At 37.5% G+C, this 26,997-nt stretch overlaps 1 protein-coding gene across 1 annotated transcript in view; it reads left to right on the forward strand.

Annotated features, from left to right (window-relative positions):
- The window catches only part of RCAN3 (RCAN family member 3), a 33,854-nt gene extending 20,274 nt beyond the window's left edge, over positions 1-13,580 (forward strand). Inside the window, exons 2-3 of the mRNA XM_008574972.1 lie at positions 6,827-7,000; positions 8,393-13,580. Coding sequence (XP_008573194.1) covers positions 6,827-7,000; positions 8,393-8,545 — 327 coding nt within the window. The 3' untranslated portion in view covers positions 8,546-13,580. The remainder of the gene's footprint in view (positions 1-6,826; positions 7,001-8,392) is intronic.
- The last annotated feature ends 13,417 nt before the right edge of the window (positions 13,581-26,997 follow it).

The raw sequence follows: 26,997 nt of genomic DNA on the forward strand, positions 1-26,997 counted from the left end.
GCTGCTGTAACTATCTGAGACCATCCCTTATTTTGTTTTCCCTAATACATTTTTTTTTTTTAAATTTGGTAAAACTTAACCTACAGTGAAATATACAGATCTTTGAGTGTGTGGTTTGGTGAGTTTCAACAGTATGTACCTGCGTAACCAACTCTCCAATCAAGAATATTTCTGTCACTCCACACTGATGCCAGTCCATAGTTGGTTACCATAAAAAATGACTTATCATCATGCTGACCATGTTTCTTGTACATGATATAGGGAATATTAGAAATCTGGAAAAAAACTATAGTCCTTTAAGAATTATGTTCCAATGAGGTAGAGTATGTGTTTTTAAATCTATTAGCCATTGCAATATAAACATCAATATTGAATAGGTAGTATTCAGTATTTTCCTGAATTTTAATTGTTACATGCTTCTTTCTGATCTGGAAAGGTATTGGAGGCAACATAGATAATAAAGGTTGTAGAGATTTTTAATTTCTTTAACATGTTCTGCTGCCCTCTAGTACTTTTGAATGTAGCCCCCAGAATTGCTTTAGGTTGCAGAAGTGCTTAGATTATCAAAGTAAAGTTTTTAATTCTCCATGGCCAGCTGTATGCGTGCTTGCTTTCTGGTCAGTAAAGTCCATCTCTCTGACTGTTTTAGTTAGCAGTGATATTGAGGAGAATCAGAAGCCTTTTGCCTATCCCCAGGCAGAAGTGGAGGCCTTGCCTGTAATATTGATGAACGTGCAGTCCCTGGACACTGGAGAAATGGAATTCTCTAGATCAGATTTACAGAGAGATACAATGTAAAAAAAAAAAAAATCTCTTGCCTTAGGACACCAAAGATAATTTCACTGCTGAATGGATTGAAGCATCACTTCTCAACAGTGAAATTGTTCCTCCTGCTCAATGTGCAGAAGTGATGAGCTCCCATCTTTTTCAGTCCGAAGCAAAGGGGTGTGGTAAAATCATTTTCATAGTTTGTTCCTTGGTAAAATGGATGAACCTCACCTTCTGTGTTTTGGGATAGGATAAAAGAGAGTGGAGCCATGGCAGTTCCAGAAGGGTCAAGAAATAAATACACACGTAGCTGCCGTCCTCATCTACAGGCTTTTCTACTTTTTCTCCTTTACTGATTTTAGTATGTCTGAGTTTTCAAGAAAAGTTGCCACTTGCCTATTGTTCTTAGATATTTTAGGTACAGGGTATTGTTGTCATTTTAACAGCTAACTTACTTCAAGGTGATTTCAGCATATGAAGGCAGCTTCTGGTCTATATTTTGTGGAAAACCTATTTATAGGAAAAGCTCAGGGATTGGTTTTCGAGCTGCATGATTTGTGTTGTGCCTGCAGGTGTGTACTGCCGAGGGGAATACTGAGTGACCACTGAAAAAGTACAGTGGTTTTCATTTTATGATGATTTTCATTTTATGGGATCATTGTTATCTGAAGTAAATGTGCAACCATCACCCTATAACAAGATGATGTTAATTTTATATCTTTAGGGAATTCAGAAACTTATAAAAGTGAGTTATTTCTAAAACAATTCTAAGGATAAAAATAATAATTTGGTTTTTGAATGAACTATGTACAGGTGCATAACCTTCCTGTTTGTCACAAGTCATTTTCATTCCATTTTCATAGATTATGTTCTTACTTCCTGTCTCTAATCTTCTAAATCCTTTCGTGCTAATGCTGACAGCCTCAGGAATGCGACATGGTGATATCTGTGGACTCACAGCTGGGCAAAACTGCCAGCTGTGGGCTCTGACCTTTTTCCTCAAGTGGGAAACAATAATAGTTTTGCTTCTAAGTTAATTCTTCATGTTTCTACAGCACCTCACGGGTGGAAGTCACATATTTCATAAACCATATTTATGCTACATCAAGAGGAAAATGGGTATGAAATAGAGGAAAAGAACTAATGCAAAACTTAGAAGAAGCTAACTCATCAACTCTTGCAAGGCTTCATTTTTGTATAATTCTTAATCAGGTCACAGGTATTGGAATTGGGAAGAGGGAGACCCATAGACCCATCTATGTCATCTGCATGTGACATTCAGTTGCAGTGTATTTCTGGAATGAGAAAAAAAATTATTTTGAAGGGAAATAGGAAGAGAGATATAATTATCAAGTAACTTTAGTTTGCAAGATAGCTTGCGTCATACAATGCATTGTTACCGTGAAAAATTCATTATTGTTGGGGGTTAAGAATAAATACCTGGTCCTTTTAACCTGGGCAAGGAGAATGGTTTAATGTATAGATTTACAAAATACAGGGTTTTCATAAACCATGCTGAATTAGTTCTTCCTTAATTTCCATTTCCGCTGTGTTCAGTGTTGATGTTTCTTAACTATCTCACATGAGAATTATATTTGCTTTGTATTCAAAGTATGTTTAAAATAAGCTTCTACCAAGAATTAAATGGAATGTAATTTCACAAAATCTCAATTCTGATTTTTTCTAAAAGTGACAAAGCTAGCCATCTTTGAAATAGATGCTGATGACACTATGAAATGAACCTAGAAGTGATAATAATTAGTATTTAATATATTTACATGTTCACATTTCTTTTTAAGAACTGATGTGCTATTTTAAAATCCTTATTATGTCTATAATATTTTATGTATTTGTCAATGTTACTTTAAGATATAGAAATAACGTAGTAAATAAGAATAGGGTTGATCTTAAAGTTAACCTCCCTTTAAAGTAGCTTATAGTACATTGGAAATTCAGACTTAGCACAAGGTCTGATGTGCAGTTGACTGCTCAATATATTTTTAAAAAATGAATGAAAAGAAATAATAATATAATTTTTCGGACAACTGACATTTCCTAAATGAGAGATATTTGAAAATTCGAAGAATAAATAATTGAGCACAAATTATAAAATTTTATCCAGTTGGGGAAATATCGCAAAGTGGTAAGTAAATGTTCAAATTGAAAGAAGTTAATAAATGAGAGAGCTTATGATTTGCACTTCAGATCAACAGGTAATTGAAAGATTTTTACATAGGCTAATATACAAGTTCCTTTTATTGTGTTACCACTGGCAAGCCTAAGGAGTATTTCTAAAGGAACTGAGAAGTGTCTTAGGTCTGTTGTGTTACGTTTCATTTATTATGATTTCCCTTTTACCTGCTCTATTCCACCTCAAAAAACCTGAGTTATATATACCTAATTTTACTTTTTGCCAAGAAATCCTATTCTTGCAGAATTATTCCCAATACATGAACCTTGAGAAAAATATTTTGCTTTGCCTTTGTAAAAAGGAACTATGGTGATAGGGAATTTGCATCTTTACAGAAGGTGCTACATGTACATTAGCATCTTTCATAGGAATTGTATTCAGAGGAGGAAAATAGAAAAAGAGGAAAAAAATTGAAAAAAGGCAAAAAAGGAAAGAAAATGAACATAGAAAATCTGAGACACATAGACAGACATCCAAAAATATCAGTAATCACAACAATGGACTGATTCTTCAAGTTAAAAGACAGTAATTGTCAAACTGGATTTATTTACATATAAATATATACATACATTTCTTTTTATGAGACATATAAAACAAAATGATACAGAAAGGTTAGAAGTAAAGGATGGGTATTGATTTTCTTGCAATATATAACCAAAAGAAAGCCACAACAGTTATATTAATTCCAGACAAAATAGTCTATAGGGCAAAAGGCATTCTTAGAAAGATAAAGAGGGCCACTACCTAATAAAGATTCTATTCACCAGGAAAAGAAAAGAATTCTAAGCTTGTATGCACACAGTAACATAGCCTTAAAATATATGAAGCAAAAATGACCAAATTACAAACAAAAATAGCAAATCCACCTAATAGTGGGAAAATTTAACAGATCTCTCTCGGTAATCAATAGTTTAAACAGACAAAAAATAATAAGGATATAGAACTTCTAAAGAACATGAGCTTGATGTACTGGACATATTTATAATACTATACCAAACAGCTGCAGAAAAAATTCTATACGAGGACACATAGAAGATTTATGAAAATTGATGAACCAAAAGCACGTCTCAATCTTTCCAACTCAAAGAATTGGCATCACTATGGATAGCCTCCTCTGATCATAGTGAAAATAAGTCAGACATTAAAAAGAAGGAAGAAAACCCCCCCCAAAACTGCCATGTATTTGGAATTTAAGAAATACACATCAAACAATTCGTGAGACAAGGAAGCAATCATAATGGAAATTGGAAAGTATTTAGAATTAAGTGACAATGAAAAAAATGCATATCAAAACTGGTGGGACATGACTAAAATAATACTTAGAAATGTATCTTTTAAATATAAGAAACTCAAAGAATAAAGGTAACAGCAGAACCTAATGAGATAGGAAATAAATATGCACAAGGCCAATAATGTCAAAAAGTGATTCCCAGAGGAGAAAGAGATATATCCCTCTATTTATTTGGGTCTTTAATTTTTTTCAACTGTGTTTAATTGTTTTCGGTTCTCGGGGAAAGGATAATCTTTTCAACAGTTAGCACTAGAAAAAAATAAACTTTGACCCTTTGCCTCACACCATATACAAAAATTAACTTGAAGTAGATCATAGACCTAAATATAAGAACTAACCTATAAAAAACATCAAGAAGAAAACATAGGTAAAAATCTTAGCAACCTTGAGTATGGCAGAGATTTATTTGTTCAATATGACACAAAAAGCGTGAAGTACAAAAAGTAGTCCACAAACTGAACTTCATCAAAATATAAAATCTTTTGCTCTTCAGAAGATACTGTTTCAAAACGAAAAAGGGAAGCAACAGATTGGGAGAAGACATTTGCAAAACATGTATTTGACAAAGGGCTTATATCTAACATACATAAAAGGACTCTTAACAACTTAAGAAGACAGCCCAAATTAAAGTGTGGAAGAGCTGGACACTTGATCCAAGAAGTTATAGAGATGGCAAATAAGCTCATGACAAGATGCTCAATATCAGTAGTTTTTAGGGAAGTGCAAATTAAAACTACAGTGAGATAATACTGCACACCCAGTAATGGCTAAAATTAAAAAGACCGACCATACCAAGTATTGGTGAGAATGTGGAACAACCAGAAATCTCATACACTGTTGGTGAAAATGCAAAATGGTATTAACCACTTTGGAAAACTGTTTCTGAAAAGTTAATTATATACCTGTCATATAGGTCAGCTCTTTCACTCTTTGGTATTTGCCCAAAACAAATAAAGTTATATATCCACACAAAACCTTGTACCTGAATGTTCATAGCAACTTTACTTGTAATCGTTCAAAACTAGAAATAACCCAAATATCCACCAAGGGGTAAAATAGATAAACTCTCATTCAGTGGATTTCTGCTTGACAGTAAAAAGGAACACAATAGCATGGATGAATCTTGAGATAGTCATGCACAGTGAAAGAAGTCAGGCCTTCTCCCCCCAAAACAGAGGACATTACGATATGATTCCATTTATATAAAATTCTAGAAAATGAATTTAATTTATAGTGACAGAGAAAAGATAGTGGTTGGCAATAGGGTGGAGGGGCATCTCATACATAAACGTCTGTTTCATGCTGAGTAAAGACTTATGTGTGAAAGATAAAGCCATAAAACTTTGAGAAGGCAATCTAGAACATCATTATGATCTCAGGATATAGAAGAATTTAAGACACAAAAAAGCACAAAAAGAAAAAAATCAGTAATGTTCAAATTTAAAATTATTTTTTAAAAAGCACAGTGAAAAGAAGTAGAAAAAAAATATTTATGGCACATACAGTTGACAATTTGTATCTCTGTTAGAACTCCCATGACTCAATAAAAAAAGACAACCCAATAGAAAAATGGGCCGAAGATATGAACGAGGCATATTACATTAAGAGGAACCCCATGTTGCCACTAAACATTGTTCTTCAAGGAATTGTGAATTATAGCAAAAACCAGAGCCAATTTCATATTCCCTAACTCCCACTGATAAAAGTTGAGTCTAGCTATACCAAGGGTAGGCAAAGATATGAAGCAACCAAATGTTTACCTGCTTCTAGAGATTAAATTGGTACAAATATGTTGGAAAACTATTTAACATTTTCTACTAAAGTTAAAGATGCGCCAACTCTAAGGCCCAAGAAATTCCACTTGTAAGTATATACATCAGAGAAGCTTGTGCGTTGTGTACCAAGAGATTTGCACAAGAGTGTTTATAGCCGCACTGTGATAGTAGAAAACTGGAGGCAGTCCAAATTTCAACAGCCTTAGAATAGATAAATTGTGGTGTGGCTCTACGATAGAATACTATATAACAGTGAAAAGGAACGACTAACAGCAGCAAGAAAGAATCTTAGGAATAAAATCTAAGCAAAAAAAGCAAGTTGTAGAAATATACATACAATGTGTTACACGTGTAGGGATACAAATACATGTTGTAAAACTATAAAGAAAAGCAAGGGGATGATGAGCACAAAATTCCAGAAATGATTAAAGGAGCAAAGAAATGGGGGGAGTTAACACCTCTGACGCACTGAGGACTTCGAAACAATAGTAACGTTCTTGTTCTATAGGTGGGCATGTTTGTATCATTTTTTACACCTTACATTTATTTTATGACCTTTGAATCTATACAATATTTAATAATCATATTTAAAATAAGTGCAAATTACAGAATTTAGCATGTGAATAGCAGCATACCTGTTCTTGTATACGTGCAAGAAAAATACGCTTTCTTGGAGAAAAGGTAACTCCATTGTCTAGTAAGTACTAACGCATTACTTAAGAATAATGATTTGAATTTCCTTTTGTTAAAGGTTTTTCTTTTTTTCCCTTTCTCTCTGCCCTGCTGTTCCTCAATTTGTAGGAGAGATTTGAAGCACTTTTTACCATCTATGATGACCAAGTTACATTTCAGTTGTTTAAAAGCTTTAGAAGAGTCAGAATAAATTTTAGCAAACCTGAAGCAGCAGCAAGAGCTCGAATAGAACTACATGAAACAGACTTCAACGGGAAGAAACTGAAGCTGTATTTTGCACAGGTACTTCATTGTACAGAAGACACTGTTCTCTAAACTGGTTTTTCCCCGTCCGAAAATATTTTCACCTATACAGGCCAGCTGCCAAAAAAAAAAAAAAAAAAAAATTCATTTCTTCCCTTTCAATATCAGAGGTTTTTGAAATGTACAATCCCAATCAGTGAATAATATAAAAATATTTTTCCTTTATTTTACAGAAATATAATTTTAATATAAGCATATTTACACCCCTAATTTTGTTTTGCTGAGACTAATAGTTAAAGGAATTCATTTTTCTGGCAGCTTTGCTCTTTTGGGGGTCTGTGAGGGTTAAGCCCCAGCACTCTAAGGTTAGTGAATTAACTTTCTCCTTTGCATCTAGAATGGCTCTCATGAAATAACATCCTTGGGGGAATTAAGAAAATAGTCCCTCAAATCATTTTCTGTGTTCTGCAGTTCATATGAGGAATCCCTATGGAGAAAGACTGCGGTCCGTGGGATGGCCAGGGAGGGGGCACAGAGCTATACAAAAAAGCTGTCCTAGACTTTGAAATTGCAAACGATCCTGTGGGCTACCAAGCACTGGCTCTATTATTCCAATCCTACATTGGGTGGCTTTGCTCTTTTGGGGGTCTGTGAGGGTTAAGCCCCAGCACTCTAAGGTTAGTGAATTAACTTCTCTCCTTTGCATCTAGAATGGCTCTCATGAAATAACATCCTTGGGAGAATTAAGAAAATAGTCCCTCAAATCATTTTCTGTGTTCTGCAGTTCATATGAGGAATCCCCATGGAGAAAGACTGCGGTCCGTGGGATGGCCAGGGAGGGGGCACAGAGCTATACAAAAAAGCTGTCCTAGACTTTGAAATTGCAAATGATCCTGTGGGCTACCAAGCACTGGCTCTATTATTCCAATCCTACATTGGGTGGCTAGAAATTAATGCCCTGCTAGTTCAGACTAGTTGTCCACCCAAGGCAGCGTTATGTCTCTTGCGTGGGACACAAAAGGCCTTTTGAGGAGAAGTAGCTTAGTATTGTTTTTAAACATGAGAGCTGCATCTTAGGTGTCCGAGGTCCTATAATACAGAGATTGCCAGTGCTGCCTAGAACCCGACAAGTGTCTCCCAAAGGAAAACCAAAACCATTAGGAAGTTAAACAGATTCACTCATATTAGTCATAGAACAGTAATTTGCATTTACGTTTTAACTCCCAAGACCTCAGTAGAGACGTCACCAGGTTTTACAAGAGCCTTACAGTATCAGATCTCTAACACCAAAACCAGATAGAGTTCTCTGACATAGGCTTTAAAGATTTAAGAAAACAAGTAACCAGCCATTAAAATAGGAGGAGAACAAGAAATGACAAGAGACAAAACTGTTCTTTTTGCTGGAAGTTCTCGTGTTGTCTGCCCGCACAGGAGAGAAATACGAGCTTCATGCAGGAACTGAGTCAACCCCGAGCGTGGTGGTTCACGTCTGCGAAAGCGAAACGGAGGAGGAAGAAGAAACCAAAAGCCCCAAACAGAAAATTACCCAGACACGGCGCCCCGAGCCTCCTACCGCGGCCCTGAGTGAGCCTCAGACCTTCGACTGTGCGCTGTGAGGCCTTGGGTTGTGGCCAGGTCCCAGTTACATGCCCCCATGGCAGGTGCGTGGCTGCTCATAGCGTAGGGGAGACTGAGGCAGGGGGCGCGGTGTCTTCTCACCATGCCTGTACTGCAGACGTGCTAGTGTGGAGTAGCAGCTGATTTCACCTGTTCAGAAGTTTAAGTGAGATTCCAAACAGCACTTTAAATGAAGGGAGTAGTCCCCAAGATGTGGCAACTCTTGACCATTTTAAACAGAAGTAAGTAAGGAAAATGGCTTCCTCCCCCCCGCCCCAGCAATGTTAGTTCCCCTATTTTCTTTCTGTATAGCATGGGGTACCAAATACTGGAACTATAGTCACCCAGTGCAGTACCATTTTTATGAATTTAAAATTGGTCTTAAAATTTTAATAATCTAGTGTGGGTATTTTTGTACTTGTGTAATAGCTTCTAACATATTGATCAAAAGTTAGTTGTTACTCAGTATATATGAAATTTTTTGCATGAAAAGAAACCTAAAATACAGAAGGATTAATAGAAATCATTTTTCCCAAGTATTTTTCCATTAGCTTTGGGAAAGAAATGCCAAATCCACTGGCACCAATGTGCATGTTTGTCCCTGTGGCTCTTACTTGGAAGTCGGGGGAGAGTGAGGCACAGACCACTGGTCCTGATGCGTCAGCCCTGCAGAGGTGGGCTGCCCAGAGTGAGCTGCTGCTTTGGAAGTGGGACATATCACCAGGAAGCTTCGCTGATTATGATTTCAGGGGTCTCCTGCATTCTGCCACTTGTGACCATGTTTTTGCCTGTAGAGGACCAAACTGTCTTCACGCACCAGTTGTTTATCCCATTTCCTGTTTCAATATTGTGTTAACCATTAGTTCTTGTGTTTTTCTATGCTGTGTGTATGTTTGTGGATGTCAGTCATAGATGCTCAGTTAGAAAGATAATAAGATTTTCTGAGGACCATTTTAAAAATGTCCATTTAAACATTTTTCTGCTTGCTTTGAAAGAAAAATCACACATAGTATTTTGCTATGCATTTAGAAACGAGGGGGGAAGTCATTTAGTCATACTTTTTTTTTTTTTTGGATGAAATTTTTGACCTTGGCTTGCAGTTGGCATTTTTCCCTAAAACAGAATTGTTTCTCACTTATGTTTTAGAATGTATATTCAAACCCCCTACAGTAGAAGCACCGTCTTTTTAACTCTTGGTGGTCTATTCAGACTTTGAAGTCCCTTTAATAGAAGTCTCATAGCTAAGAATTCTTTTGCTTTTGATTCTCTTCTCATTATGCTATTTTCTTTGGGTGGCAAATGTCCAGAACTCCCTGGCATGTATGTTAAGGGTTTGCATATATGAGTTAGAACTGATAAACTAATGTGGCTGCCACTGCAAAGAAAATGCAGAAATTCAAGCCATGATGTCAGTACATTTAACGTGTTATTGTGGTTGAGTTCTTATTGTGATAGCATTTATTTCTGAGGGCTTATATTGCACAAAAAAATTATATTTTCCTTGCACTCAAATACTCTGAGGTGATAAACTCTTCTATTTATATATATCCACTATTGTAAGCCACAGTGTAAATTGAGTTGAAATTTGCAATCCCATAAGCAATTAACTTAGTTCAGATCATCATTTGTCAGTTTAACTGGCCACTTAAATACATTTACTTTGCAGTTCTGCACTCAGCATTTTGCTCATTTTGATTGCAGGACAGACCCCATTTTCTATGTCAGAAAATGTATGTATTTTCAATAATTGGGAATTTTTTGAATTTCCTTGTAGGTAATATTTACTCGCTATAATTTTCTAAGTGATATAAGCCCATGATGTTTTGTTATTTGGCTTGGCTTTCATTCTCTACCTACCAATTAAAAAATACCCTATTCATAACACGTAAAACTTTAAAAAAAAAAGTCAGCCAATGCAAATTACCCGGTGTTTTTTCTATTCTTTTTTTGGTGGGGAGCGGGGGCGGTGCAGAGTATTGAAAACTTTGAACCTAAATTTTATTTATATATATATACACTTATGTGTGTCTGTACATATATACATTTATATGTGTGTGTGTGTGTATAGATACATACACATATATATGAATGTCTGTAGAGAGTCATTTATACTTTTCTGATTGAAGAACATTAATATTTTCATTTTTCCTAGTACATTGTTTTCATAAGGTAAATTCTAAAAGAAAAACTAGTAAATGCCCATCAACTTTTAATATTGTGAAATCAGCAAGGATCTCAACCAGTAATATGGTCTCTGTCCTTTTGTGGCTATTTTATATCCAGTTCATGTAACCATTTTACAAGAGATGAGTCTCATGTATCTTTTTAAAGTTCTTTTAATAAATTTACCTGCATTTTTTAATTCTTTGAAATCGAGTAACTACTTAGATTTAACTCTTTTAGTATAGTAGCCATGTTTTTTTAGAAATCATAACCTCTTCATGGGAACCAAATTACGTAGAAAACTGAGGAAAGATGGTGTTGCTTCGTGTCATGGGAAGACATGTGAAGGATATGAAGACCGAATTACTTAACAAAGATTGTAGATTCTTTAAACATACCCACCTGATAAAGCCAGAGATAAATTAAAAAGTGTAGTAGGGAGCCTCTACTAGGTTTAAGGTGCTAAGAGGCAGAAATAGGCAGGAACAGTTTCCTTGCCTTTGGAGAGCTGAAAAACAGGTACACAGCACACTATGCTTTTCACATTCTGCTTCTTCAGAATTTACATGAAACCTGTCAGTAATTAAGAGCCAAATCAAAGTTACAAGGAACTTTTAAGCTCAACATAAAGGTTTAAATAGAACATCGCAGTCGTCCATGGGATGTTTGAATTGAAGAGATACCAGGAGATAAAGGTCAGGTCCAGTACTTCCATTTTTTTAAGAATACGGTCTTTGTTTCCCATTCCCATTAATTCCATCTTTTAAAACTGTCATGATTATAAAATAAAAATATTTGGTTTTCTTAGAATGTCAGTTACAGAGCTGAAGGTCACTTTGGAAATCATACAATCTAATCCTTGTGTTACACAGATGAGAAAACTGAGGTTATGGGCCTTGCTTAGGAGACCACAGCGAGGCAGCCCAGGGACTAGAACTGGCATTCCCAACTCGCCGGCCGGTGCTTTTTCTACTTTTTCTTGCATTGGCCTCTTAAAGAGGCAGTGAATAGTAATACCTATCATAAGAAAAAAAGTGGGCTGGGGAAGGAATTCTTTTTCCTCTGATGGGATACAGTGAATGAGAAATGAATAGGAAAAATCTTATCTGATGAGAAAGGTGACTTAGTAATTTTAGTTAATAAATTTGATGTTCCATGTTTTGTGTTTTTGTTTTCCTTGAACCATTGGGTTGGAATCCACTTAAATAATGTTACCTTGGTAGCCAGCAATTATGTTGGCATTTTATATGGGCTTTTCTAGATTTTCATGTTAATGAAATTAAAATACATATAAATAGTCGTACTTAACGATGCGACTCTAATGAAGCGGAATGAGATCTAATATGATTTGGAAATGGAACATTTTGCAGGAGAATGACACTCTCAGTGCTTGTAAAATTGAGTCCTATTCAAAATCAAAGACTGACCTGTGCGTCATGTTTTTATGCAGACTCTTACAGACCATGGATTTATTTTGAAGGAAAAATCCCAAACATAATTAATAGAAAATGTACTAAATTATGTGGTGTGTCAGGTTCACTGTCCACTGGATTTCTCTCTTTTCTCCAGAGTTGTGAGAAAATACCTATCGTACAGGTGAACTTGGTCCATCTTTCCTTCTTCCTCTCCATGTGCTTCTCTTTTGCACACTTGCATTTACATTTTCCTGTATTAAAGGAAGCAAATTACTTACAGTATGACAGTATAAAGGAACAAAAGAGTTGGGGAAATAGTTGCCTCCTAGCTGGGGCTGTAAGTCAATGTTATAGAAACACACTCTCTTAAAAGTTAAATAAATTTAAAGAATAAGATTTATGAACCTTGTCCAACAATTTGATAAATACTCATTTGTTTTTTTAAACTCCCCTTGGAGTGTAGGTCATCCAGAACATCATCATCAGAATGCCATTGTTTTCTTTAATTATGAATCAGGGGAAAATGTGAATAATTTGGAGAGTGTCATTATTATCAGATGTACAAGCAACAAGGCAACTGAAAGCAACAACAACCACTAGGTTCACTAAACCCAAAAGATTACAAAAATTGTCATATTCAAAGTAAAGTTTCTGGCCAAAGTTAAGAAGAACTAGCCTTGGACTGGGTCAAAATGTCTCTCTCCATTTCAATAAAAGTTTAAAGACCTTTTACCAAATTAGACATATGTTCTATCTGACAAACCTACATTTCCTTTTGAAACAAAATCGTATCCTGTAAACTCTTGGAACTCCTGCCTGGCTTTGACTGAATTGTTCATTCTTGTTGTCATGGATGACTTATATCCATGCAGAGAACGTGTGTTTTGCTGTATTGTTTTCAATCTAGCACTCAGTCTTTCTAACTCCCACTGGGGACTGAAGAGAGAGAAAGGTGGCTAATCCCATAAGTGTGCCATATCCTCCCACCGCTTCTCAATCCGAAGTGAGCATTGATTTACGTTATTGTGCATACCCTCCACGTTTGAGAAAACTTTCATTTCACGTAGATCTTAATTGTACCCAGGAGTTAGATTTATTATTTTATGTGAACATGTTTGTGATCCTCTGTTACATTTTGGGGCACGTTACCTTTCTGGTACTATAAGCTGTAGTGAATACTCACTGTACGTCTAAAACAACTGGTCAGTAATTCATGTACAGTAGTCCATGTTTTAGTGTGCTTGAAGTGACAATCCACAGTTTGTAGTAGTTTGTTAATTGTCTACTTTAACTCTCCTGTGTTTTGAGGACATTTAAATATTCCTTGTCCTACCAAGGTGACAAAAGCAGAATGTAATGTGATTACTTGTTATAAGTTTTGTTTTTAAAACCAATAAAAATAAAGTTAGTTTTTTTTTAATCAGGCCATTGAATTGAGTTCTTTGTGTGTAGTATTTTCAGTATGTATTATTTACATTTAAGTAATAACAAAAAAGAAGAGTGAAGTATTATATTTGCTCCTTTAACAAGAGTCCTGTTGAACATTAATGCTGTGCCGTGCCAGAGTTCAAGGTGGTCAGTCACTGCCAGCTTTGTAAATAGCCACTACAGTTCCTCACCAAGAATGGTCTTTACCCTGGTCTACTCCTCAGTTAAAAATGATTTATTCCTGGTAAGGGCTTATTTTCTGTCTTGGTTAAAAGAAAAAAAAAAATCTCCAAATCAAAATATTTAAACTGGAAATGACTGTAAAGGTTATCTAGTGCAGTGGGTGTTTTAATACTCATTTTTAAGGCATAGAACTCTGCTGCCTTTGCTCAAATGAAACTTTACATAAAGCCCAGTGTAAAACTTAATACAAAAAAAGAAAAAAAAAAAGGTAAACAGAGCTGCTCTGTTTGAAGGGGATGGGGGAGGAGTGCGGACCCAATGTTCCAACCCCTGAACAATAGTTCAGAACACACTGATCCCTTTCAGCTGCCCCCACACCTTCCTCCACCCCCAACACACCTTTACAAGAAAATGGCCTGATGAGGCGTTGCCAAATTCACACATCTGATGGTAGCCCACCTGGGACTAGAATTCAGGTTTCTTGCCACTGCCCCAGGTTCTTTCTACCACACTCCACTACTCTGTTAAACTGAAGTCTTTAATTTTTTTGGAGAAAATGCATTAGGATTCAAAGATTCTTGATACTGTTTTGTTTTTAGTGAAACTGAAGCAGAATAGCTGGGGACACTATCACTTTAACTGGTGCTTGCCAAGCCGTGTTCTGTGGGGCTGCCTCCAGGTGGAGCTGGGCACCCAGATTCCCAGGGACTTGCATTCCAGCTACCACTCTTTGTTGTACAGAGTGGACTTAGCATCACACCTCACTTGAGCTAAGATTCCTTGACTAAAATAGCAAGTTGGAAAACCACTGCAAATAACCTAAGGAAAAAAAGTTTTTTAATGCAGAATAGAAAATACAAGAATAATAATTTAAGTAATTTACCTCATAAAGATAGACTGACTTAAAAGTTAAATTCAACAATGTATGAGAGTCCTGTTACCACAAGAAACATGTTAAAATAGATAGTGGGAGAGAGCAATTACTATATTCTGGCTTTCAGTGAACATATCAAAATGATTCTAATCTAGAAGGAGAAAAGATTAAAATCTTACACATGTAGGAAAGATCTCAACTCTTGACAAGCTTCCCCTGGCCTTCTGAGACAGAAGGTGTAAAATATAAGTGGTTTGCAGAATAGATATTTATGTAGGGTGTTTCAAAGTATATTATCTGGGAAAAGTTTGTGGTCTAAGATGTTGGGAAAAGCTAACCAGTTTTTGTATTGCGATGCTTCTGAGGAACTTTTAAATGTGCACATTCTATCTCTAGGAGGATATACCATGATTCTCAAATGTAATAAACTACGGGTCCCTGTTGCCTAGGAGCATCTCATTGCATTGGTGTTTGAGAAAACATTTGATTAAAATCTTGACTTGGAGTCTGATTAAAGAATAGATTTGTAAACTTAAATTCCTTTATTAATTTCTCTAAGCAAGAGTATTGTTAGATTAGGGCATCAGAAGGAGGCTTTCTGGTTTGAATGAACGGGAAAACCAAGTTAATCAAACTATTAGAATCTGTAAGAAAGTTCAGCAAAGTGGCCTGAAACTAGCGTAGCTTAGAAAAATCAATAGCATTTTCTTACACCATCAGTGACCAAAGCGTAGCCAAACTCTGATAAGGACATAGATAATTAAGTACATGTAGAGTCCATACTCTTGAATAGGATAACAATATTTTAGGAACGTCAAATTTTCTTCAAATCTATAAATTCAATGAAAGCTCTCAAAATTACAGTTTAAATGTATTCTAAAACTTTTATGGAAAAATAAAACACAAGTAGTTAAGACAACTTTATAAAAGAAAAGTGATAGAAGACTTACCCTACCAAATATTAAGACAACCCACAAAGTCACGTGAGGTTGGTGCAAGAACAGGAAAACTAAAAAAGAATAGAGATCAACCCATGTCTATGAGAATTTAATATACAATAAAGTGTCATCATAAATAAATGGAAAAAGGCCAGCCTGTCTAATAGATGGTGTTGGGAAAACTAGCTTAGCATGTGTAGGTAAATAAAAACTGGTTCTCCATCAAATACCACATACAAAGGTAGACTCCAGATGGATCAAAGACCTGAATATAGAATATAAAACTATAAAGTTAATAGAAGAAATTGTAGGAGAATATTATTGTGACCTAGAGGCAGAGGAAGACTTCATAAAACTTTAAAAGCATAAGCTATAAGGTAAAAAATATAATTTGGGCCAGCCCGGTGGCGCACTGCTACAGTGCGCCGCTTGGGAGCGCGGCGATGCTCCCGCCGAGGGTTCGGATCCCACATACAGACCGGCCGCTCACTGGCTGAGCGAGGTGCGGGAGCAACACCGAGGGTTGCGATCCCGTTGCCGGTCCCGGTCCGGTACGGGCGCGACACTGAGGGTTGCGATCCATTGCCGGTCACGAAAAAAGACAAAAAGGAAAAAAAATATATATATATATAATTTGGTTACATCAAAATTAATGAAAAATTTCATGGACAATGTTGGCAGACAATAGGGAGATATTTGCAGTCCTAACATGGGTAAATAACTGTAATGTGAAAGGAGATTTTGCAAATCAACAAGGAAAAGCAGCCCAAGAGAAGAGTGGGCTAAAGGATATGAAGAGCAATTGGAGAAAAGGAGAAAATGGGCCTCTGAAGAGACACTCAAACCCAGTCTTCAGATAGGAGCAAATTAAAACAAGATGCCATTTTACATCTATCAGATTCTCAAAAATGTAAAGAGCGGGGCTGGCCAGTCAGCTCAGTTGGTTGGAGGGTGGTGTTATAACACCAAGGTCAAGGGATCCTCTACCAGCCAGCTGCCAAAAAAAAAAAAGCAAATAATGCCAGAGGGTGGGGATGGAGGAAACCTGATGTACTGCTGGTGGAAGTGCAGACTAGGTTGGTCATTCTGACGAACAATCTGGTAGCACTTAGTCATATAAACAAAATGTAAAGAACAAGATCTCTGCAGTGCTGCTCCCAGAGATAGAGCTAGGGATAGATACAGATATAGATAGATATAAATATATTATCTCCCCAGAATATCCCAGAGATTCTCATACAGTTCCAAAAGGAAACATGCTGAGCATGTTCATTGCACCATTTATTTATGGAGGCAAGCTGCATCCGCAACTGGGAAATGAACACGATGGAAAACCGTGCAGCAAAAGAGTAGCCATGTACACAGCCATGTGGCTGGGTCCTGAAAACAGAGCTGAGTGATGAAAGTAAGAATCAGTGAAATGTCTATAACATTTGCATCATGTAAACACAAAGACAGTAATGCATGGTGAAAGAATACGTACAAATAAAGAGATACTATTAAACACATGACGGATTTTCAAAAAGTTTGTGGAAATATTTGTTTTATCTTTTAATTCCATTTTTCCCTGAACTTTTTAAAGTATGTATGTACATACATACATACATACATACAAGGCATCTCGCATGGGTCAATGATGATAATGTGCCCTGAACTGAGAAGTCTGATTTACTCTTAGGCTTTATGTAACCTTTCTGTAAAAAACTACTAGTATCTCTGTCTCTTTCCTACCTTGATTCTACATTAAGGTTAGTTAAAAATTGCATGTTATTTTTCTCTATTATTGCTCTAGAAGAAAATATTTTACTGTGATACGTTTAGGTGAAATCCAGATTTTATTGGAGATGTTCATGCCTTTTATTTTAGGATAAGTATTTCAGAAAAATACCAGGTACTGCCTATTCTATAGCTAGATGTGTATATATAAATGTTTTTTCCAAGTAAGGTTACATAGACTCTTTTGTTAAATTTACTCCCGTATGGATGGAAATAATACGCCACACCATTCACTGCACTCTGAGCTGCAAATGAATAAGCATTGCATGTGGTTTGACTCTGGATTCACCATTTCCTTTTGGTTCAAAGAAGTAATCAAGTTAATTCTTGGCCTGGTGTTGTCTTCCTTCAATGTCTTTTGAATAATTGAGATCTTTAGTGGGAAATTAGACAATCTTCTGTCTTGGGAGATTTGACCAAGCCCTTTCCCCCAAAGGAGGAAATTAGACCAAACGTGATTTCTCCGAGGTTGTCTGAGTGAGCCCCGTGAATAAAAGGTCTTTTATGGGCCTAATTTACTAGTCTTTCATGACTTATTTCCTTGATAACTTTAGTCATTTCCCAGGCTATTTATTCTATCCCATTAGAAATTTCTAACTGTTGGAAAGTCTAGAATAGAGATTTGTCTCTTTTGTAAATGAAAACAGCCTTTGGGTACCAAGTGATTTACCAGTGCATCCTGCCAATTCAAGATATGCCAGTGAGTTCCATTGTGCAAGGACCCTAGCTGCCCTCTTACTCATATCTGGTCTCTAGTTTCCCATAACCATCTATGTAAGCATAGAACAACCTTAAAATGTGTTTTCCTGGAGACAGGCTTACTAATTGTTCATGCTGGAGAAAAAGGAGAAAATTAAACTGCACGATTAATGTAAACCCATTAAGGGTTGTATTAGTTATGTATTGCTGCATGCCAAATTGCCCCCAAATGTAGCGGCTTAAAGCAATAAAACATCCATTGTTTCCCAGTTTCTGAAAGTCAGGAATCTGAGAATGGGTTAGCTGAATGGCAATGGCTCAGGGTCTCTCAGAAGGTTGCCATCAAGGAGTCAGCGAGGGCCACCGTCATCCAAAGTGGCTGGAGATGCTCTTTTAAGCTCACCCACAAAGCTGTGGGCAGGCAGCTTCAGTCCCTTACCACATGGGTCTCTCCATGAGCCTGCCTATAGGACATGGAAGCTGGACTCCCCAGAGCAAGTGATCAGAGAGAGTCTTCACAACCTAATCTCAGAAATCACAGGCCATCACTTCTGCCACGTGCTGTTGGTCACAGACAAACTCTGATGCGGGAGGAGACAAAAGTGCTACCACAGCTCTCTCAGGCAAATGTGTAGCTTTACGTGCCTGTAATAAGAGCTCAGAAGGGTTTAGGGTGAAAACGCTCCCTTCATCTCTCAGCTCTTCCTGTCTCTACCTCTCTCCGCGTGTCCACCCCGTTCTCTCTTACTGCAAAAAGGCCTTCCCCCTACAGTAGAGAACATGGCAGCAACAACTCCGGTGGAAGGAGAGTTTCTTCCTATGGGTGCACCCCAGGGTAGGATTCTCATTGGCCAGGTTGGGTCACATGCTCATCCCTGTGGCCAGGTGGGCCAGTCCTTTACCCAAGAAAGAGAAATGAAAGAGAAGCAGATAAAAATATAAGAGCCATCACAGTGTGCTTCAATATATCAATGAACTTTATAAAGACCAAAAGGTGAGAGCATTTTATTGATTAGTAAAAAGAATTAGTCAGAATTTAGCAGTCTAACGAATAACAAATTTATCTGGTCTTCATTTTTCCACCATCCAACTATGATTCCAGGTAAGATACGAGGAGTGAAGTTTAAGTGTGTCTTATAAACTTACCCCAAATAAGTTCTGATATAGAGAAGTTTCTGATACAGAGTTTGCATGATATTTACCACAGAAATTCCTTATGATCTTGATCTTAAATGAAAACTAACACCAGTATCACAGTCTTCCATGTTATAATGAGAGATGTGCACCATACATACCAGTACAAATAAAGAACATTATTTTATCATTACTCTAAATTTTTCACAGGGTGAGCCACTTTATGTTATGGCTTAATAGTATTGCATCTATTTAAACACTTATAGATCCAGGAAAGGAATTAATGTCAAAACTTTTTTATTTATATTTTCTGACTTTATAAAATGTGAGCCTCATATTATATCCTTTCATTCTTTTATTTCTATGTAAATTTTTATTCACAAGTTTGCAAAACCATCACCACTGTCTAATTCTAGAACATTTTCATCACCCCTAGAAGAAACCCTGTGCCCATTAGCAGCCACTCCCATATCCCCTTCCCCATCTTCCAGCCCTTAGCAACTGCTAATCTACTTTCTGTCTTATAGATTTGCCTTTTCTGGACATTTCACATAAATGGAATCATACAGCATGTGGCCTCTCGTGTCTGGCTTCTTTCACTTAGCATAACGTTTCCAAGGTTCATCTGTGTCATAGAATGAACTCTATTTCTGTTTATGGCTGAAAATATTCTGTTGTATGGATATACCACATTTTGCTTACCTGTTCACCAATGGATGAGCGTTTGGGATGTACCCACTTATTCACTATTATGAATAAAATGGTTATGAACATTGTGTACAAGTTTTTGTGTGAACATTTGTTTTCAATTCTTTAGGTATATATACCTAGGAGTGGAATTGCTGTGTCATATGGTAGCTCTATGTTTAACTTTTTGAGGATCTGCCAAACTGTTTTCCAAAGCATCTGCACCATTTTACATTCCCAGCAGCAGTGTATGAAGGTTCCAATTTCTCCACATTCTCACCAACACTCATTAGTATCTGTCTTTTTTTTTTTATTATTATACTCATCCCAATTGGTATAAAGTGGTGTCTCACTGTGGTTTTGACTTGCATTTCCCTGATGGCTAGTGATGAGCATCTTTTCATGTGCTTATTGGTGTATCTTCCTTGGAGAAATGTTTATTCAACTCTGTACTGGGTTGAATAGTGTTTCCCCATTCATGTCCCCCTGGAACCTGTGTACGTGATCTTATGAGTATTTGGAAATAGGGTCTTTGCACTTTCATAAACTTTTTAAAAGGTTTGGCATCCAGTACAGCCTGACCTGTAAGTAAAAGAGAATTATCCTGAGTTATTCATTACCAGAACCAAAATACAAAATGTCTTTTTCCTGGATAAGAACATCCTCTAAACAGTGATACCCAATTGTTCTTTCCTTGTCAGACACCTTAGAGGACCTTGACCTTTAATATCAGCCCTAAACTCTGACCAGCAGGTGCCTCCTTGGTCGCAGGCTCTTTGGAGCAGAAATGGAAAATGCAGGGATTTGTGGAATCTAAGCAGGCTAAAAGACAGTCTTGCCAATTTGAATCTTGTTTCACGGAAAGCAAGATATTTAACCATTATATACTTCCTGGTTGTATTTTGGCTATAAAACAGAAAGCATAGTCAAGAAGTAAAAATACAAACCAATCTAACCAAAAGAATTTTCACCGAAGGAAACAACAAAAATGTAGTGTTCATGTAACTAGTTGAGGATAGAGATGAGGATCACCAGTGACCACTGGCAGCTGGGAGAGAGGCATGGAAGTTTCCCCCTCTGCCCCCAAAAGGAACCAATCCTGCTGACTGTGAAAGAATAACTTTGGTTGTTTTAAGCCACACAGTTTTGTGGTAATTTGTTACAGCAGCCCTAGGAAACTAATACAAGTTCCTTTGCCCCTTTTTAAATTGGGTTATTTGTCTTTTCATTCACAATTTCAATTTATAGGCAGAACACACTGCATATAATTTAATTCTTTCCTTACAATTATATGTTTTAACAAGTCTGATTTATATCACTAGCTTCAAAAGCAAATTTTTGTCTTTTGGTTTTATTTTTTTATTTTTATTTTTATCTTTTTTCCTTTTTGTCTTTTTTACTGACCAGTAACAGGATCGCAACCCTCGGTGTCGCGCCCTCACCGCGCTCAGCCAGTGAGCGGGAACCGGTCTCCACATGGGATCCGAACCCTCGGCGGGAGCGCCGCCGCACTCCCAAGCAGCGCACTCTCCAGTGCGCCACCGGGCTGGCCCTTGTCTTTTGGTTTTAAAAGGTCTCCATACATGCATATTTCTTTATGTTTATTTTTGTCCCATTTGTCCTCCTATCCTTGAAGTGACTTTACACATGTTCTTATATTTGTTAGGAAAAGTCACACAATTTGTAAGGAAACATACAGGAGAAGAGATATGTGGCTGAACTCCTTTGAATAAATGCCTTATCCTGTTCCTGGCTGTCATTCACTCATTCACTCATTCATTCATTCATTCATTCAACAAGCATCTGTTGTGTGCCTTCTCCATAGGTGACGAAGGCGGGGACTCTGCCCTTGAGCATGTATTCTAGGGGAGGAAACCAGCCATGTAAACAGATGTCTCGCTGTCACTCTCAGAGTTAGTTACTCTCCCCCTTCCTAGGTTCCTTTACTAAAACTAATGTATTAAACTCAGCACTAAGCATTATTGCTGGTACAGTTATCTTAATAACTTTTTAAAAATTTAAAAGACTTTATTTTTTAGAGCAGTTTTAGCTTTATAGAAAAATGAGCAGAAAGGACAGAGTTCCTATATATTCTCTCATTTCTTCCCCCCAGTTTACCCTATTATTAACAGCTTTTTAAAAATCTCATTACCTACATGTTCATCCTAAAATACAAACATAGACAAAAAGAAGATAAAGATATTCATAATTCCCATTTTCTGATATAATTATTAAAAACATTTCGATATATAGACTTGCAATCTTTTCTATCTGTGCAAACATGGATTATTTCTTTCATAAAAATGAAGTCATACCCTTAATACTATTTTGTAATCTAAAGTTAGCTTTACTGAATTTTTTATGCTTTTCTCCGAATTATTAAAAACATTTCGATATATAGACTTGCAATCTTTTCTATCTGTGCAAACATGGATTGTTTCTTTCATAAAAATGAAGTCATACCCTTAATACTATTTTGTAATCTAAAGTTAGCTTTACTGAATTTTTTGTGCTTTTCTCCATATTCATTGGAATCCTAATCCCTAATGTCTTTCATAAACTTTTTAAAAGGTTTGGCATCCAGTACAGCCTGACCTGTAAGTAAAAGAGAATTATCCTGAGTTATTCATTACCAGAACCAAAATACAAAATGTCTTTTTCCTGGATAAGAACATCCTCTAAACAGTGATACCCAATTGTTCTTTCCTTGTCAGACACCTTAGAGGACCTTGACCTTTAATATCAGCCCTAAACTCTGACCAGCAGGTGCCTCCTTGGTCGCAGGCTCTTTGGAGCAGAAATGGAAAATGCAGGGATTTGTGGAATCTAAGCAGGCTAAAAGACAGTCTTGCCAATTTGAATCTTGTTTCACGGAAAGCAAGATATTTAACCATTATATACTTCCTGGTTGTATTTTGGCTATAAAACAGAAAGCATAGTCAAGAAGTAAAAATACAAACCAATCTAACCAAAAGAATTTTCACCGAAGGAAACAACAAAAATGTAGTGTTCATGTAACTAGTTGAGGATAGAGAAAATATATAGTGAAAATATCACAGTGGATGATAAATCATGGAAAGACATGTAACCTGGCAGAACGGGATGAGGTCAGGAAAAGAAATACAAAAGGAAAGCATATTAATATTTTTCAAGACGTATTCCCGTCACACCTACTATTCCACATGTGACCTTGAACATGTGACTTTCCCTCTCTAAATCTCAGTTTCATGATATGTAAACGGAGATCCCAACCTCTGCCCACATATCTCAAGATGCTGTTAGATTTAAGTGAGATGATGTATGTGCAGAAATTTTATAAATTGCAAAGTGCTATACACATCTACAGAATTCTTATTTCTTCCAGACATGGCCTCCTAAGAGGCAGAGAACATAGCTCAGTGTCTTGCCCACTATATGCTCTCAGGAAGTGTTTACTTAATTGAACTCACACATGGTTAAATGAGTTAACATTTGTGTGTCCCAGAAAAGATGACTTCCAATACCCATAGGATAAATTTAACAAAAGCCAACCCTATACATCGGGAAGAACTTTTGAAAAGCAGTATGGTTGTTTTCCAGATGACAGCTATCTCTACAGAAATTGTTTTGTTTTTAGAATTGTAGGCATATATTAGACAAACCTGATCAAAGTTTTTTAATTGCCAGAGGTTGCTCACTGGCTCCTGTGGCTGTGTTTATTTCATTTTGTCTTAAAGCAGCTTCAAAGCCCCCGCTGGTCTCCTGAAAGCGACTGAGATGAGGGATCTGCCTCCTAAGACAAATGGCCAGAGCAGCAGATGGATTTCACCTGGTATTTCCTTCACATTGATATATGATTTATCTTTCATATCTGGGATCCTTTGGATTGTTAACAGCAGCCACACAACAAAGGTGGAGCCGATGTTCTGCATTTCCAAAATTGAATTGGTCACTTTCCCTCCCACAAAATTTTCCTCCTCCAATTCCCAGTGTGTTTAATGTCATTGCTATCCACCTGTTGGGGGTAGAATTGTGTCCCTCCAAAATTTGAGTCCTAACCCCCGGTACCACAAAATGTGACCTTACTTGGAGATGTCCAAACGGGGTCGTTGGAGATGTAATTAGTTAAGATGAGGTTGTTAGAGTGATCCCAGATTTAATATGACTGGTATCCTTATTAAAAGGGGAAATTTGGACACAAACACCACACACACACACACACACACACACACACACACACACACACACACACACACACTGCCACGTGAAGGTGATGCTTCTCATAGGCCAAGGAACACCAAATATTTCCAGCAAACCACTAGGAGCTAGGTAAGAGGCATGAAACACCTTTCTCACAGCCCTCAGAAGGAACCAACCTTGCTGACACCTTAATCTCAGACTTCCAGCCTCTGGAACTATGAGGCAATACATTTCTGTCGTTTAAGCCACCCAATTCATGGCACTGTGTTACAGCAGCCCTAGAAAACAAACCCACTACCCATTCACAGCCTAGAAGTTGCAGAGGAAGCCGTTAGGACTTGTCACTCCATGTGAAAATCTTGTCATATCTACACCCTCCCCGGCTCCTCCTCTGCAGCCCCGCTGCCACTGCCTGGGTTTCAGGTCCAGTTTGCACAGTGTTCTCCTTGCCTCCCCGCTCTCCAGCCCTGTGCATCTTCCATCCTGCCACCAAAGGAACTAAGACCTCCCCCACCGGGCTGTGAGCTCCACTGGGATGGAGACCGAGTTTCTCCTGTTCATCACCATATTCCCATGGGGCTTGCACACTGTATCTTTGAAATCATCTTGTGCTGTTGAATTGGATTGTAATTATACGTTCTGGAGTTAGAACTATGCCTCTATCCCCAGTGCCTGTACTGTCCCTGATACATGTCAGCTCTAAATGATAAATAAATGAATGGATGCCATGCAAATTCTCAGGGTGAAGTGGTCACCGAGAGCTGAACTTGGCAAGAAGGTCCCCATGAGAGAGAAGGGCTCTCATGGGCTGTAAGGGAAGAGTAAGCCTCAGGTAAGCAGAGATAAAAGGGAAAGATCCTGCAGAGCAGAGGAAGACCCCAAACCAAGGAGCAGCAACAAGCAGTCATTGAACTGGCCCAGCCTAGAGTTTGCACAGTAAGAGCAGGAAGTGAGGCTGAAGATGAAGGACCGAACGCCAGGGAAGGGAGTCTGGACTTTTCACTGTGGATTACTGCCGTTTGCAGGAAGGGTGGAAATGAAAGCAGACTGTGAACGGACTTCAGGACAATTTATCTGGTGGAAGTGGATGTGATGCCACCTCCTGTAGTAAGGAGAGGGAGGGGACAAGGAGCCCAGGTAGGAGACTTCCGATGAAGTCCAGGTGGTAAGGATCCTGCAGGGGGACATAGAACCCCTGGTTTGGAGTCAGACAGACCTGGGGTCAGATGCTGACTCACCACTGTGTGACTTGGGCAAGATTTCTAATCCTATCCTCTGTGAGCCTCACTTTCCTCATCTGTAAAGTGAGAATAGTAAAATACCTTGTAGTAGGGTTTAATAATAACACTCATAAGTGACCTAGCTTAGTGCTGGTATATAATATGCTCTAAGTAATAACATTATTATTATTAATATTTGTTTCCTTATGTCTGGTACATACAGTAGTGTAGAGTTGTTAGAGCACAAGGTTCCAGTGAACCAAGGTTTCTTAAGGGGAGATTTTTGTCCAGGAACCACTGACGACCTGGTGGGAGGGAGAAAACCAGATCAATCTTTTTATGTACTGTTTAGGGAGAATTACTCTCCCTTAAGTGGAGAGGAAAAGACTTTTCCTCAAAAGCTGTATATTTTTCTCTAGTATGGAAACATTAAGTATACCCATGAGGAAAATAACATTTTTGGTCAAAATCTAAACAAAGAGCCACAAAGTTTTACAGAAGAGAAACAAAACCTTGAAGAATCACTGTTCTTCCCAAGGGTGCTTTCTGGGAGCAGTTTCTGACTTCAAAATGCCATTCCATGATCAATTACATTAAAAGAGCTACCTGAGCAAGCTTCACTTAGTCTCCTGAGCAACCTGCCACCCTGATCTATAGTCACCTCTCTATGTTCTGATCATTACGGGTTTAATTATTAATTTAATTATTGTAATTAATTTGACATTTGTACCTCACCATTTTCAAAGCATTTCACATTCATTATCTCCTTTGGTTTTCACAGTAACCCAGTGGTCGGATTTGTTTGTCTATCCTTCTATAGTTACTTTCTAGTTTTACATTACGTTATGGTCAATGGATGTGGCATAACGATTCCTGTTTTGTGTAATATGTTGGAAATTTCCTTGTGACCAAGAAAGTAAGGCAGGCATATATTATGATTTTATAGGCAAAAATACAGTTGTCAAGTGCAATAAAAAGTCCAGGAAGGGCCTGGGGAAGGCATGAAGGAAAAGCAGGACGTGACCTGGATCTTAGAGAGCAGGTGGGCCCCTAAGGGTGGAGAGGGGGAGGAACAGCACTCCAGAACTGGAGGGAAAGGGTCACACGAGGACAAAGCCCTTTTTAGGACACCATCAACCCTTCTTAGAAGGCTCATCTCAGCAACAGCAGTCAGCTTTGAAATGAAGCCTGTCTGGAGCATCTGGAGAAAGTTCATGGAAGAGATGGAATATGAACAGGAAGGGGAGATTCTTATATATATCTTAAGAGATCAGGTAGACAAAAGGTAAGCACAAATAGTAAAAACTTAAATAAGAAACTAAACAACTTGGGCCGGCCCGTGGCTCACTCGAGGGAGTGTGGTGCTCTCAACACCAGGGCCACGGGTTCAGATCCCATATAGGGATGGCCGGTTAGCTCACTTGGAGAGCGTGGTGCTGACAACACCAAGCCAAGGGTTAAGATCCCCTTACTGGTCATCCTTTAAAAAAAAAAGGAAGAAAGTAAACAACTTAATCACATATTATATGTAATACATATAACATATAAAATATGTTACATAATAATGTAGTCTAGTATCATGTATAATCTAATATTATGTATACTAGGATTACATAATTATGTGATCTAGTATAACAGATTGTGCGTGTGTGAGTGCGTGTACACACACACACACATATAAATAAAACTGTCTTAGTCCATTTAGACTGCTGTAATAAAATAT

Source organism: Galeopterus variegatus, unplaced genomic scaffold (genome assembly GCF_000696425.1).
Source record: "Galeopterus variegatus unplaced genomic scaffold, G_variegatus-3.0.2 Scaffold1123, whole genome shotgun sequence".
Taxonomy (NCBI): Eukaryota; Metazoa; Chordata; class Mammalia; order Dermoptera; family Cynocephalidae; genus Galeopterus; species Galeopterus variegatus.